Below are 15,472 nucleotides of genomic sequence, written 5' to 3'. Positions count from 1 at the left end.
TTACCTGGTGTAGCCAGATGGGCGGTAGACAGCTGGCAGTGTGCTGAGTCGCAACTCGGACAGTGCACGCTCCTTTTCAAAACGTTCGGCTGACAGACTCCTTGATAACCGATTGGCTTCACGCTCTGCTTCGGAAAGACGTTCACGAAGACGTTCGCTTTCTCGCTGTAATGCTTCTGAACGGTCTTCCACGTTGGTAATTCTTTCTTTTAAAGCGGAAACTTCGGTTGACTTCTCCTAGTCGTGGGAAACATACGACTTGAGGAGAAGCAGATAATCTAACATACAGACTAGAAGTATGAAGAGGTGTGCCAAAGGAGAACAAGTCCGATTCCAGGAAAACGATGTCATTAAACTAGTCAATTAGTTACATGATAGGTGTCTGAATTAATGTTCTTATTCGAACCTAAGTTTTGGCTTCAATTTCGCGGATTTATGATCACATCACTATTTAGCCGGAAGGTCGTGTTTTACCGGACCAGCTGGGTCTACAAGGCTTTTCCAGGAAACTGCCTTTTCCGCTCAAACATTAAATAACTAGTTGGCTGCGGTATGCGACTCGCAGGTTATCTAGTAATGTGTATCAAAGGTAAATATCCTGTATATTGCATCTGTAAGAGCCAGACAGCTTTTTACCAAGACTGGTGATTCAGACTTGGTTCTACACAGATGACGTTCACATAACACTTGCATGGTATAAGTATGGGAAAACGGGTGTGAACAGCGGTTACAATGACAACCTAATGGCTGTCCCTTATTACAGCCGTTCTCGTCGAAGAGAGTGAAACACGATGGCACTCACTCTACTTTAGCTCAAACAGAGTGAACAACAGCTTTTGAAGCTTTTCTTCACGACTGGTCATGTGACGAATTAGGAGATTTGACCAACTCAGATTTCTCAATTTCGGAGAAGCAGTCATTTGATAACTAATAGGACAAAGAGAATGGTGTCCACTCAACGTTAAGAGTCCCGAGCAGATTAACAGGTAGACAGTAAGTCCACTCAACACCCGCCAAATATTACCAAAGGCCCAACCTGTGACTGAAAACGTTTGGAATGTATTCAAGGCCGGATCACTAAGCAACTAAGGCTTGTGTGCGCAGAACCAAAGTTTTTGTCGTATGTTAAATCAACAGACAAAAAAGGCAATTTTTGTTAAAAGATGGTGAGTGCTCAGCTAAGCAAACAAACCAACAGCAACTGTACACTGCTGTGCTTCTCGTTCAGTAGTGGGATATTACTAGGAAGATCAGCATCCTGAGAGCAACCACTGAGTGCCCGAAGTCCACCGAGACTCTCAGCTCCGTTAGACCAGACAGACAACGCCCCCTCAATATGTAGCGCCTCACAGCCTTGTATCAAACCCAGGCAGTGATAGCCAGTGTTGATCAAGGTCAGACAAGGCCATATGCAGCGCCTCACAGCCCTGTACAAAAGCCGGACCGTGTCCGTCAGCATTGGACCAAGTTCTGACAGTGCATCTCCAATGCATAGCTTGAGACCGTTGTACTTTTGCACTCGCGCGCACTCACGGCCTCGCACTCGCTTGTTCGGAATAAATTTGTTGTGTTTCCTTCTGTGAGTCTTTTTTTCCCGCATTAGGCACTGGAGCGGGTCAGCAGGGATGCCACAAATTGGCGAATCAGCAGATATAACAGATTTGTTCCATTGACTCTTTCCCGTGCTCGCACAACGGAGCTAAATGACTCAAAATGAGTGAACATCATGCATAACACTTCCGCATAATCATTCATTTCTTGCGCTATTCAGTGAGGGCTTCAGAGCAAAACTTGGGGTAAAATATACCGCGGAAGATATGAATCGGTATACTGAATCACTGGATAAAAATTTCTACTTTTTGCTAGATTTTACACCTACAGGCATTTGACCGTGCATCCATCCACCTGCAGATCGAATTCCAGCAATTTGCTCATATCGCAAGGATATTTTAAACTAAAAAACAACTCAAGTATCTGAAACCCACCTTGTCTTTGTTCCTAAAATAGACGCAGTGAAAAGTAATCATTCAACTGCATTGGGCTCATACACAATTAACAAACCGCCTATTGTTAATAAATTCCCAATATTGATGGTGTTGTCACCCACCCGCCCGGTAAATTGTACAATTGTACGCTATCCACGTTTGCGGCGATTCACAGGTATACCGCAGTGACACTGTTATTAGACGTCAGGTTTCAAAGATTGGCTTAAAAGCTTGGCTTTCAAAAATTGGTTATGTTTGAGAAACGCAACGGAACGGAAGGTCACCTCAGCCCAAAACTCAGCTCTATGAGCTTGTTGGCAAGATAGAAGATATTTCTCTAGAATGGAGCCTAGGCTCCTTACTGTAACAGGGACACATTACTGAAAAGTTTTGACTATTCCTGCTAACTCACTTGTAACTCCTGGAGGACACCTTGTTCTTTTTGTCTGGAGGCCTGCAAATTATTTTGCAGGTGGCGGGAGACAGATTTCTCTTGTTCCAGCTGTTCTTTGAGCTGATCCAACTCCATCTCTACATCGTCCAGTTGTGCTCGCATTTGGTCTTTTTCGATGCGCAAGCTTGTTGCTTCCCTCTGCAACGTAGATTTTTCGCTCTCCAACCGAGTAACGTTTTCGCGTAAGCGGCTCAACTCTGCGTTGACCGTTTCGATCTCAGCCCTGGCGAGTTGCAGTTTCTCCGTCGATTCGCTGAGTGCACGCGATGTCGAACCATACTATAAAGTGAGATGTGTGGTGAATTAAAGATGTGGCGTCCAGAATTCGAAAATTACTAGAAAGCTTTGAGGGTAACGAAGCGTGGGAACAAGAAGAATGAGCCATCAATTGACTGTTCTAATAACATAAAAGCTCAAAGTACGTAAGCCGTATTGGCTACAGATCAAGTCCATCGTAAAAGCTATACTTATTAAAGCAGGTGGTCATGGACATGGGGCACTACCAAATCCGGAACAATGCTTCTCAATGTGCAGGTCTTGAGCTTGATGTAGGTATTACGTCATGTCTTGTCTACAGTCTTTCGCGTAAACTGACAACCTTTGTAGGCCTAGAAGAATCCTCGAAGTTGCTAGTATGAAATGGGTAGTTGCCTTTTTGGTAATAAAAGCTTGGAATTTTTTCCTCTACATTACCTGACAAACGGTTCTCATTCCACAACATTGAATGAAATGTGGCTGCTACTGCGTTATCACACATTACATGAGGGCATTTTGCATTCGGCCCCCTCAGATGTTGTCAAAAATGGCCTTTCACTGATGAAAGCGACAGAGGTCACAGCACCAGCCTATGGCTGGGTTCCTCTATAAGTACCAGTGCAGCGATATTCGTAGTGGAACACAATTAACGCATATACAACAGACTGAACTTACAGGGCACTGTATGACCCTGAATCCTTATTTTGGCGTTTGTCGTTCGGACTTACTGGGTAGCCTACGAATGATTCTTTTGCTACGTCATCCACCACATACAGAATACTACTAACAACAATAATGTCTCGTTTTGCTCATTAATTTTTTTATGGACCATTTCAATTCGGCCGTGTAACTGGAATCCGTCAGAAGAATCTGGATTAACGTGACCTTCATTTCACTAATGTTTTAAGCGCGAAACCAACAAATGTTCACATGTGCATGCAGATGAGCAAGTCCGCATGGAACTCAATATGAAAATAATATGACAATGCCAGTCTTTCGTTCTATCAAGTGTTGCAATGTGAATGAAACATTTTCTGTGAGGTGGAATCATACACAATACAACCTATGAGGTACCGACTATAGTATCTGGTCAATAATAATCGGCTTCGTTCCCGTTAAATGATCAAACTGATAAACCAGAAGGCATATATATTCTCCAAAAATAAGTGAATTATGAAAAACTAGTGGTAACTCACCTGCATTTCCGTTGAATTTAATGTTGCACGTAAGTGAACTAAGTCCCTCTCACGAGTGTCAGCTCTCTCACGTTCTGCTGCCAACTCAGCCTCACGTTCTTCCAGTTCAATGCGAACGTTCGTCAGTTTGTTCTCTGCATTTTCCCATCTGGATCTCCACGATTCAGCATCTTCCGCGACGCTTCGCAACTGATCCATTAGTTTACCACATTCGGCGTCTCTTTCATTCATGGTCCGCTCAAGTCGCGCTATTTCATTCAGATAACCCGCGGTCCGTTGATCCAATTCATCCCGCTCTTCATTCACCTCCTAAATTAAGTAGGTAAGTAAGGGATGATGTCCGACTTTTGAGCGAAAAAAAACCAGAGTTCTTGTTAATTCGAAAATGCTGTTTGAGCAAAGTTAATATGGAAGAATATAAAGACCAAACTATTTTCTGGAAACAAGTTAAACTTTCGAAGCAAAAATCAAACATTTATCCTGATGACAAAATCAGAAGATATATTCTTTCCAATTCCACAGCATCAGGAATAAAATGCCTTAAAAACTTCGGAGTTTGCCGACACCCAACTTCTCAAAGTCACTTGACCATTTGAGAAAGGGGTTATATACCAGTTTTCTGAAGTGACAGATGCGTTACTTTTGCCTTCACCAAGTTCAAGATGAATGAAATACCGACCTATCGCTACGCTCCACTAAGGCCCCTAACAACGCACTGATGATGTCAACTAGACTGGTGATGAAACTCCTGGATTCAAGCTGCCCAGATCAGCGAACAAACGGACTAGCACCTTGCTATCTGAGCTACTAAGATTCTGCTCTATGGGACAAAACTGCTGAAATGTGATATTGGATGAAATAGAGCGGAGATCAACGAGACAGTTTTACCTCGAGGAATTTTTCGGTGATATGTGTGTATATGTCCGCAAAAGTAAAATGACAGGAAACATTGCTTGTTGTAAATAGCCGCTAAAAACATTGCCTTCTTAAAAATGGATGGTATGATCAATTCTAACCTAATTAGCGTGAGCAGTTAGAGGTGTGCATCTCCAGAGTCCATTCTCAATAAATAAACACTTCCTGCACTCCAGAAAATTTTGTTGCTGACGTGTATGAACGTGAAAATTCAGCTATGGTCTTATTCGGTTCGAAATCACGATGAGATTTGCGACACCATATGGCTCTTCCTTATAACGATTTAGTTTCCATACTAATATCAACCAATGGATGTCACGTGATAGACAGCCACGGAAACATTTTCCAAGTTATTTCTGGAGCTTTTCGCTGGAAGTGCACCGTAAAAGTTGTAACGTCTTGTTGATGTTGGAAATGAAACAATGATTGTGGTTTTTAAGAAAATCAATCCCAAATTCAATTGACGACTACTTGTGAAACCATATATTCCACATTTCCTATCACACAACTGTCCATAACTCACCGATCACATAACCAGGATTCGCTGTGAGCTAGGGATGAGTCGACGGAGAACAGCGATCTAAGTACCAAACTGCACACGACTCTGGAGACTGGTGAACTCAAGTTCACACCTGAAACATCATTTTGCGCCCGTGCCATATGGACTTTGAACTCTGTTCGCAAACTACTTATCAAAAGACGAACCGCGATCGAGGTTTCAGTTCCTACTAGTGGGTGAGGAGTGCGCTGTAGGTTGGACTGACCACCAGTGAAAGGGAGAAGGCCTACTATGCGGAATTGATTACTAGAGAATACCAACTAAGAAGTTGAAAACCATTGGACAGGGAAACGAATCTCTCAAATGCATCTTGTTTATAAAAACTGTCACCGTCTTCTTCTCGAACGCGTCTTTCTGAACTTTTCTCAATACTCATTGGCTATCACTCAAACGAAAGCGAATGCTAAAAAAACGATTCCACAAATTCGGTAACAAATATCATTTTTCAATAGACGCGAAGCGGAATTATGACAGAACCACATGCCACTCGCATGCTTCAGCAGTAGTATCCACCGTTACACCAATTTACTAGGTAAGTAGCCAGATTTTTTAGTGTTTGCGTGGTCTTCTGCCGACGAATTCACAGCTTTCTTCCGAAATATCACTTAGCCATTTCATACATGGATAACTAAGGAGTCCAAGTTGAATGCCTGTTTGAATTTTTTGGAAAACAACTAATACCCTACACTATACTGCTATATCTCGAATATCGTGCCAACTGAATCATGAGGCGGGCTGTGTGCAGCACATTCAGCTGGAGGACATCATAAACAAGGGATTCAATTGAGTCTCCCGTGAAAACCAATATGATTTGCAAATTAGTGTATTTCTCGAAAACAGTGCATTTGGATTCAAGTAGATCATAAGGTTGACGGAAACTCGGGAACTGCGCCAACCTGATGAACCCCAAGAAGGGCAAAACCGGTCGTGGGCTGTCGAAGAGTTTTCAGCAACCTTATGAGTAGCATATTACAAAGATATACATGTATTCCTTTATGACAACTACACCCACTTTATGTTTCCTAGCATATTACAAGATATACATGTATTCCTTTATGACAACTACACCCACTTTATGTTTCCTTCGCCTTCATCAACAGTCGAACAATTTGTTTTCGGCTTCCTAATCATCGTTTTTTACTCCGTAGGGACAACATACTTGGGAAAACGGTTGGTCCTGTAAGTTTTTCTTTACAAGGGGTCCAGTGTGTATCGTTCAAACATTGCAATCAGTACCACACTGGTTATGGAGGATGTCCTACACTGATTCATCTAGTGATAAGGTCTCTATTCGGACATGATTATGAAATAAAATGATATGAACTCTTAATTCTATAAAAATAACTGAATTAAATTCATCCAAAATTCGGACTCTTATCAGATGCATGAGTCGTACCCTACCATTTTTATGGACGATTTCACCACAACAAGGAAACTGGTCGCGTCTACCATCAGTCATGGATCAGTTCTGAGAAGATGTTAATTTGTTAAGTGGCTTGTTAATTGGCTTCTAAGGTTAGTGTAGATAAACAAAAGATGTTTCGACAGGTGGTTTAGGTTTTATGACCGGCTTAGAGGAAGAGAAATGCTACCTGTTTTGCGCCAGATAAGTTACTGACATTGTTACTGACATGGTTTCTGATGATCGTTACGGAAACTGAAAATCTCCTTAACCTTGGAACTCTTTGGACTACGAAACCAAAATGACTTGAAAAAGTGGCTAGCATCAGAATATAGATTTTAGATACACTGATTAGAAGATGGTTCTATTAGCTAGTGTGCCAGCAGAAAGCAGACGTAAGTTAACCGCATTCGTGTCTGTTGAACAAGGTAGATAAGACGGAGCCCCTCTATAGATGAGTAGAGAGGAGTGGTTTATGAACTGTGGTGACTGGTTAAAATTTTCCCACGAAACAGTGATCTCTCGACCTGAATGGGGAAGCCCAAGACCCAGCAATCCAGAAGTGAACACCCATTTACTAAGGCTATGGTGTTTTCTTCTAGCAGCGAAACATCAGCAACACCAACAAGCTAGTAAAGTCCGATTGATTTGCCATTTACTTGTTATGTGACCTAACTTGTCCTCGTCTACAACTGCATCAAATTCCTGGTATTCAGAATGTTCACACTACTGTAAGTTTAATCAAAATTCATTTACTATTTACATGTGGGCTTTCGATTACCCACCAGGTCAGAATGAAGTTATCTAGGATAAAAATGTAGTGAACTGTCAATATGTCCTGCATTTCTCAGTGTTTTAGTCACATTTTTCGTGCTAATAAGTCACAATTTTGTGAAAGATGGCATGGGAATGAAATTTGTAACACGTCACCAACAAATAACTATTTCCTGTCGGTTAGAAGGAAGGACTTAGTTCTTCTCTGGGGATACGGAGACTTGTGTGTCGAACGGTAACCTTTCCAACAATATTTTTTCACTCTGATTAGGAATATTATGGTGTACACCTAATTAGAGACAGCAAAACAAAGCTGAAACTTTGCGAAATATAGCGGCAGAAGGGGAATCGAATAAATTATTGACGTTGCATCATTCTACGTAACTTATCCTATGCTGTCTGTACTGATTGGTCCACCAAGATTTGGCCTGTAATTCGTATGAGCTTTAATCGATATCATCAGGAGCGTAACTTTGGAGTGAACCTAATCATTCAGATGTGCTGTAGTTGAAAACAGGTAGCGGACCCATCACTTGTACCCTAGGCAGGCCAACAAGATGGAACGTTTGTAGTCTACTTTGAACGTCACCTCTTACGAGTACTTACGCGTGGGAAGGCTTTCCCTCAGACTTTGATAGCGCCAATTAGAAACACGCTAAATACTCTATAATGAATTGTTTCGAATACTCAGCTTTGATAGATCCCAATGAAAACCTAAGGTCAGCGAATAGGAAGAAATAGTTGAACTACAAATGGTCAAGCTTCTAAAGGTTTCAAACGGCTGAGTTTGCCGTCCAAAAGTTCAATTTGATAAAATAGAGTGTACCTCTAAAATCATCCTTTGACCTTACGACCAACCGAAACTCCACGAACCAGGACAATTGCGTAAGTAGATAACAGTTAGCTGTGCAGCGGTATAAGCAAATAAACTTAACCCACCTATAAGTTAAGGATCCACTGGCTGAATCAAGGAAACGACGGTACGCAATCCGATTTAGCCGGTTCAGTGTGACTACTATTATGCCAAACCTGCACAAGTCACCACCTTTAATTGTAATTGGTTTCGTTAGTCCATATCAGAAACACTGTTCTCGATTTCCGCTGTCCCTAGAACTCTTCAGCAATGTACATCGTTTGCCGTGCAGCGATGTGAACACCGGATATGACAAGCAGGGCGAGCTTGTTATCACCACCTACCACCGGAAGCACATGAATTATCACATGCGAACTTGTCTGAGTTTAAATGATGTGACTGGAATGTCCAATATCTCTGGTGACAACCCGATAACTGCCCTAGCCGCGTAACTTGGTGAATCCGTCTGTCAGCTGCCTAGGTTTTCGTCTATCCGGCCCTAGAGAGACAACTACTGAAAGGAGTCACAATACGAAAGAAGTCCTTGAATCTCCCCTTGAGTTTTCAACTCTGGAGAGTCTTCCCCTGGGTCGTAACAAATATAAACTTTTGAAAGATTTTTTGGGATCACTCTCTGAAGAAAAGAAATATATTTCAGTGATATTCGCCCGTCGTGTATCCAGGTGTTTGTGTTGCTGAAACTCTCTCCTTGTAAGTTTTAGTGACGATTCACTAAGAGTACAGAGCGAGCAAACGTTTTACGGGGTTTTGTCAGCTCATCCTTCAATAATCACTCACTAGTATGGTAGGCCAATAAACCAGGTAAGCAAAAGTACCGGATGTAGCGTTCTTCTGGAACTAGTCCACGTTTTTACTAGGAACCTCATTTCACCCGCTATTTTTCTCTTCAAAAGTTTCACACACTCAGATTTTAGTTCTCGGCTAAAATGAGTCGAAGCTGTTTCAGAGTTTGCTGCTGGTGTACAAAATCAGAATATACTTTGCATGTTCGACAACAGCGTTGCAAAGATCTTCACGCTTGTTGAAAATCTTAGCAACTTTTGTTGGACGGGTGAGCTAGCTGAGCGTGATGGAGAATATCGAGGCTGTCGTGATTAAATAAACAACTTATGTCCAGTGTAGACATACTACACTACTCCTAGGGCTGCTGGATACTCTCCGACAGCCCACAACCAGTGTCGCTCTTCCTGAGGCTCATCAGGTAGGCTCAGTCCCATAGTCTTCGACAACCACATGTTCTAATTGAACCCAAATAGGACAGACTTTGAAAAACACTCATTGGCAAGTCAATTTGTTTTTTTAAGAACACTGAAAACGAGAGATTCAGCTAGGTTCCTGGTGAGCCAATCGTTGAAAACAGATTGACATGCAAATTCGTGTAGTTATCGAATTTTATGTCCATCTTGCTGGAAGTTGAATTTCAGAAGAGTTCTACTACAAGGACATTTCAGTATTAGTCGATGGTTCGCTTAGAAGAAAACAACACTAGCTGAGACGGTAAAGTGTTCCTTACACCCGTGAACACCAGAGCGGGTAATATTTAGCTGTTGCTGTTGAGGTATGTTAAATGCGGTCACTGACTGATCACCAAAACGAGAGTTCAGCTAGGTTCCTGGTGAGCCAATCGTTGAAAACAGATTGACATGCAAATTCGTGTAGTTATCGAATTTTATGTCCATCTTGCTGGAAGTTGAATTTCAGAAGAGTTCTACTACAAGGACATTTCAGTATTAGTCGATGGTTCGCTTAGAAGAAAACAACACTAGCTGAGACGGTAAAGTGTTCCTTACACCCGTGAACACCAGAGCGGGTAATATTTAGCTGTTGCTGTTGAGGTATGTTAAATGCGGTCACTGACTGATCACCCATTATTAAACACAGAAAGAGTGACGCCTATCTCATGCGGACAATCTTAGCCTCAACAACAGTGCTTCCCAAAGTTTACTTGATATTAGTATGAATGATCAAGGTAAGGGAGTGGTAACTCTACAATCCTAAGCAAATTACGGATAAAAATCTTGGCCAGAACATTTCAGCCTTCTTAGCGCTCGATAAAGAATGCCGTTCAAAGCCCCGGAAACCTTTCGCTTGACTTTGGTGCACGATATATATGTATAGATCTCATTCTTACTCAAAGGTAAGGCTTGTATTTTTTACCCAAAATTTTTTGACGGTAAGGAAACTTCTAGTGACTTGGTTCGTCTATGGATTACCTTGTAAAACGGATACCTATATGGGTTTTTATATCCAAGATAGTGCTGACAGAAGCCAGTAGAAATGGAGGATGAAATTAAGCTTTAAACTGGTTGGAAATCTACCGTGAGTAGAGTACAGAGCCCCAGATGGAGGTTTGGCGTGTCTGGTATGGGATTAGCATACAATATAAAGTTCAGGAATGTGCTCAGGACATACCCGGAGCTCCGATTGTAATTTCTGCGTTTCTTTGGTCAGTCTGTTTAAGTCATCCCGCAGTCGCCCGCTTTCCTGTTTTTCAGCCTCGAGAAGTCGCCGAATTTCGGCTAGGCTAGACTGAGTAGCCGACAGTTCACCTTTGGTGTTTGCCAGCTCGGTCGATTTGTTTGCCAAAGCTTCTTGCGTCCGACTGAAGGCTCGATTGGAATCTTCGTTGGCTGCACGAAGTTCATTTACTTCGCGTGTCCGTGTGGTCAAATCGACCTCCAGATGGGACAGACGCTGGCTGGTGTCACGTAGTGCCATCTATCAATTGGACACGACAAATGGAGATCAAGTCATACAATTGACCGCGGAACTGAGGGACACAGTGAGGTTAATAAGTCTTTTATAAGCCATGAGAAAATGCAGTGTGCATCTTGTGCACGAAGTTGGACAAAATAGCAAAGTTGACTTAAGTAATAATTTTTATATATTGTATTCAGCACCAGAAACAAACCATCATAAAGTCTTTTGTAACAACTGTTATACCTTGTTTCATGTCGTTAACCTCACTGTGATACTATGCATTCACAGGACACTGAGTAGCTTGCTTTTGACAGAAGTCGTTTATGCGCTGGTAATCCACACCGATGGCTAGAGAATCAATAAATTTTTGAGAAATTCATATAAACCTTCTTGTACCAACAGCTTTTTTAAACATAATGTACTATTATTTGGCATCAGGATATCGGTGGAACGTAATCTTACACTGTGATAGTATGAACAATGATGAGGCGCGCCTGGGTTGCAGATTTTTAATTGAGAAAACTTTTGATTGGAGAACATTATATCAATGGCGTATACTAGGGAGAGCGCCCTTTGTACTGTATAAGCCTGACCTCAATTGAACGACGTTCGTTGATAAGAGATTGGTGTATTGTTCCAATCTATTATGACAGGACTTTAGGTCTCATATTTTGGGACCGAGTCTCGTCTGTTCGGGGCATGAAGCCAAAATATAACCTGGTTTGCGGTAAATGATTTTTGGTAGTTCAGCCGAGCTTCAAACAAGTATTAAGAGTTCAGAGCCTAACACAACTACACATAAGCCGGAATTTTCCATTCCGAGTGTGCATGAAACTAATGGGCACTGTGCTTCAACTTTTGTCATTGATTAGTGCACACACCGCGGCGCTTACCTCCAAGTTCCTTCTTTCATCATCTGTTGTCTCAAGACGTAGCCGTAACTGATCATAGTCCTCTCGTTCGGCACGTAAGTCTCGGTCTAGTAGAACCACTCTGGACTCGGACTTACGCAACTGCTCCTCACAGTCTCGCAGGCGAATGGATATCTCAGCGCCGTCTCGTTCGGCGGTTTCAGCACGGCGTCGCATTTGCTCCAGTTGCTGCTGCATATCTGTCATGGTGTTGCGTTCATTCTGCAAGTTGAAAGACGACAGGACAAAAAGATGAGAACATGCACCGCGAGGGGGTTGGCAATTTTTATCATGAAACTGGAGCAGTAATTGTGCAGCGGGTCTTTATGAATTAACACACTTTCATCAAACGACAGACGAGACTTTACTTTGAACCAAAATGGAGATAATTGTAATCTCGGATTCACCATATTCCACACCTGACTTCAATGTTAAACTGCTAATAATGAACCATAAATTTTATTGTTCTCTGGATTCCCACAAATAATTTTTACTCAGCATTTTAACACAAACTGCACTTTTTTCTGGAAATAATAAAATGATAAAGCATTTTGCTTGCCCTGTCATTCTTTGGGACTAACAAGGTGAAGGGACCACCAGAGCCTCCGGAGCTGTACTCAAATCACACTGATTACTTTTGCTCTCATGTTTGGCCTGGAAGCAGTCATAACACAATGGCACTTACTTTTGGGATGCATGGCTGGCCTGAGGTTCAAAACTCTTGAGTACCTATATCACTAAGACATGTGCTGAATCAGTGCGATTAACGCTTGCATTTGACCAAAACAGCCATATCAAACTGTCGTTTACTGATATGAGTGTATGCTCTCTTGTGTGAGCGTGTATGTCGTCTACAATAAATTACCAGTATTATGACTGAGCAAGCTGTTAGCACTGGGAAATGAGTACTTTTTTTGAAAGTGTACCACCTTGCTGGCTCTGATATGGTGTTTTAAAATACCGGTGATTAAAACTTGATGTTAAACAGTTGCAGATCACATCATAGAGTCAACCGTGTGAGTCTACTATCTCATTGAATGAAACCACCTAAATTGATGGTCATATAGATAGCCTGGAGTACACATGGGCGAAGATACACAAGGAGTAAACACCATAGACCGGATGCAGTCGCACTCAATAACAGTTATTCGATAGAAATGCAGCTACTTTTGTCATGTCCAAAACAGAAACTATGAAGCAGCAGCCCCTGCAATGAATGAGAAAATCAAGAGGTAATGCGTGGTCATGGACTGACTGCTTTTGATATCCATTGTGAGACAGATCTTAGGATGAGGACCGAAGGAATTCATCTAGAAACTGTTGCAGTAAAGTTATTTAGGCGTATCTAGTCTTTTGTTTTAGGCCCAGAGTATCGCGAGTTATCCACACCCTCTTGTTCGGTAAAAGGCAGATGTAGATGCATACAGTTTCAGGCGATCTGAGGGTGTTCTGTTCCTATCTGACCTGAAACCCTATGTTTAAACTCACCACATCTTACAACAACTTTTGGGACTGTATGAAATTCTATGTCCAACTGAACTACACTAGGTCAATCCAGAACATATTTCTGCTGCCATTGACACAGACTTAGTAGAAATCGATATTCAAATTTCAGGTGCACTTGTAACTTCTTGCTGGTAGTCTGAAAACAAAATGCTTGAAATGTTATTTTCGGATTCGTACATATGAAGTACGCAAAGAATTCACCAGGACTGGGACCGGTAATCATGGTCAAGACCATAATGTAGGGTTACAACTGTTCTGTCTGATACTGTCAACGGTAACTCTATCTATTTCACCAATACAGTCGTACTATGCGAGTACGTCTGGGCCTTTACACTTCACACTTGTCTCTCGGTATGTCGCTGACGCTTGTAATATTGGCAGCTTAGGTTGCAATGACGACTGTCGATTTGTTCACTGGCCCGAGCTGCAAACAATTCATCAGAGGACATCGTCACTGCTTTGTGAGCGTATGGGTGTGGCGTTTTTCGCTTGCATGGAGTTACAAAAGAATGAGCACCCGACCACAAATGACAAGCCTGAATGACTGTGCTCATGCACGGACAATCTCCATGATCATCCATCCACAGAGCATTGCAACTCACACAGAAATGAAGATGTTACCTTGACTGGTGTTGGAACGTTTGAGACAAAACATGTCAACCGGAAGAAACCGGACGTGTGCGGTGGGCCGCAACCGGCCAATTTACTTTAAGGTTATACTCAGTAGGACGTTGTCTATGACGGACAATCGTAGCCGTATTGGAATACGTTTGAAATGCGAAACCTCAGTCTGGTTGCCGATTCCCTTCCTGATATCCATGCACACTTTGTTTCAGAACTAAGTATGTGAAAAGGAAACCTAAGATCCCACCCAACATTACCATGATTGTGTGAGGTGTATCAAGAGTTTTTTCTGCAGTGTTTTCTGTTGAAAACATAACAGTAATCTAGATTATGAGTTTTTTCTGGACCTCATACTGCCATGTATTGTGCGGCCTGATGCAGTTGGTATTCTTGCAGTGAAATAAGAGATGCTGATTAGGACTTTGATTTTCTAGACCGTTTATAGGCGGAACCTAAAAATCACACTTGTCCAAACAAGTGAACGTGGAATTCGCAAGCCTATATGGACAAGATCACTTAAAAAGACAAAATTTGCCGTATGAAACTCTAGAGGGAAAACTCTGCGATAGTGTGGTGTCTGACTCAGAGCTTTTACGAAAAGTAGTCTAGTGACCATAGAGTGAATAGAAACCAAATGTCATGGGATATGTGGACAATCTTGCATCTTTTACAAGTGAACGGTAATAACAATTTCAGTCAAAGACTAATTGGTGAATTCCCATCTATCTTCCAAAGCGCCCACTGAATGTATACACCAGGAAAAAACAGCCTCACAATGATTCTGACTCAAACCACAAGATGGAATAAAACTGAGAGATTACTTTGAGGTACCCTTACCCGCAAAGAGTCGTTGCTACGCTTCAACTCTTGTTCGGTTTGCTTTAGGTTGTCCTCAGTTTCCAACAGTCGTTCACGGAGGTTGGCCGAACGCTGTACAAGTTCATCACGTTCCCGAATAATTTGACGATTCTTGTTGGTCATGTCTTCGATGCATGATTCTAAGTGCACCTTATCCTTGTTTGCCAGCTCAACTGTGGCCTGAAAATTATAACAGCAGCAAAACTGTATGATGGGTTTTTGCCCATATTATGGAGGCTGGCCATTGGGTTTCTGTTGTGTAATTTTTATAAAACGGAAGGCCGTGGCACGCGTTTTAATTCGTACAGATTTTCCGGTCATTTACTGGAAAGGTTCAACCTGTTTTAACTAGAGGGTGGCAGAACAGAGATGAATAACTCCCCTATTATGTAAACAGTATAATTGTCCACCGACGTCTTCGTATCATGTCTTCCGGTTATCATTCCTTTAGAGTTCGTT

General features: G+C 42.0%; 1 protein-coding gene across 1 annotated transcript in view; it reads right to left on the bottom strand.

Annotated features, from left to right (window-relative positions):
• T265_13068 (hypothetical protein) overlaps window positions 1–15,472 on the bottom strand; it is a gene marked incomplete at both ends in the record, with an annotated part of 29,945 nt that continues 14,473 nt past the window's right edge. Inside the window, 6 exons of the mRNA XM_009167020.1 lie at window positions 1–237; window positions 2,398–2,718; window positions 3,891–4,199; window positions 10,827–11,132; window positions 12,008–12,247; window positions 14,993–15,193. Coding sequence (XP_009165284.1) covers window positions 1–237; window positions 2,398–2,718; window positions 3,891–4,199; window positions 10,827–11,132; window positions 12,008–12,247; window positions 14,993–15,193 — 1,614 coding nt within the window. The remainder of the gene's footprint in view (window positions 238–2,397; window positions 2,719–3,890; window positions 4,200–10,826; window positions 11,133–12,007; window positions 12,248–14,992; window positions 15,194–15,472) is intronic.

This window comes from Opisthorchis viverrini, assembly GCF_000715545.1.
Source record: "Opisthorchis viverrini unplaced genomic scaffold opera_v5_34, whole genome shotgun sequence".
Classification (NCBI taxonomy): Eukaryota; Metazoa; Platyhelminthes; class Trematoda; order Opisthorchiida; family Opisthorchiidae; genus Opisthorchis; species Opisthorchis viverrini.
Note: the sequence above shows the minus strand (reverse complement) of the source record. Positions and strands in the feature narration are given on the sequence as shown.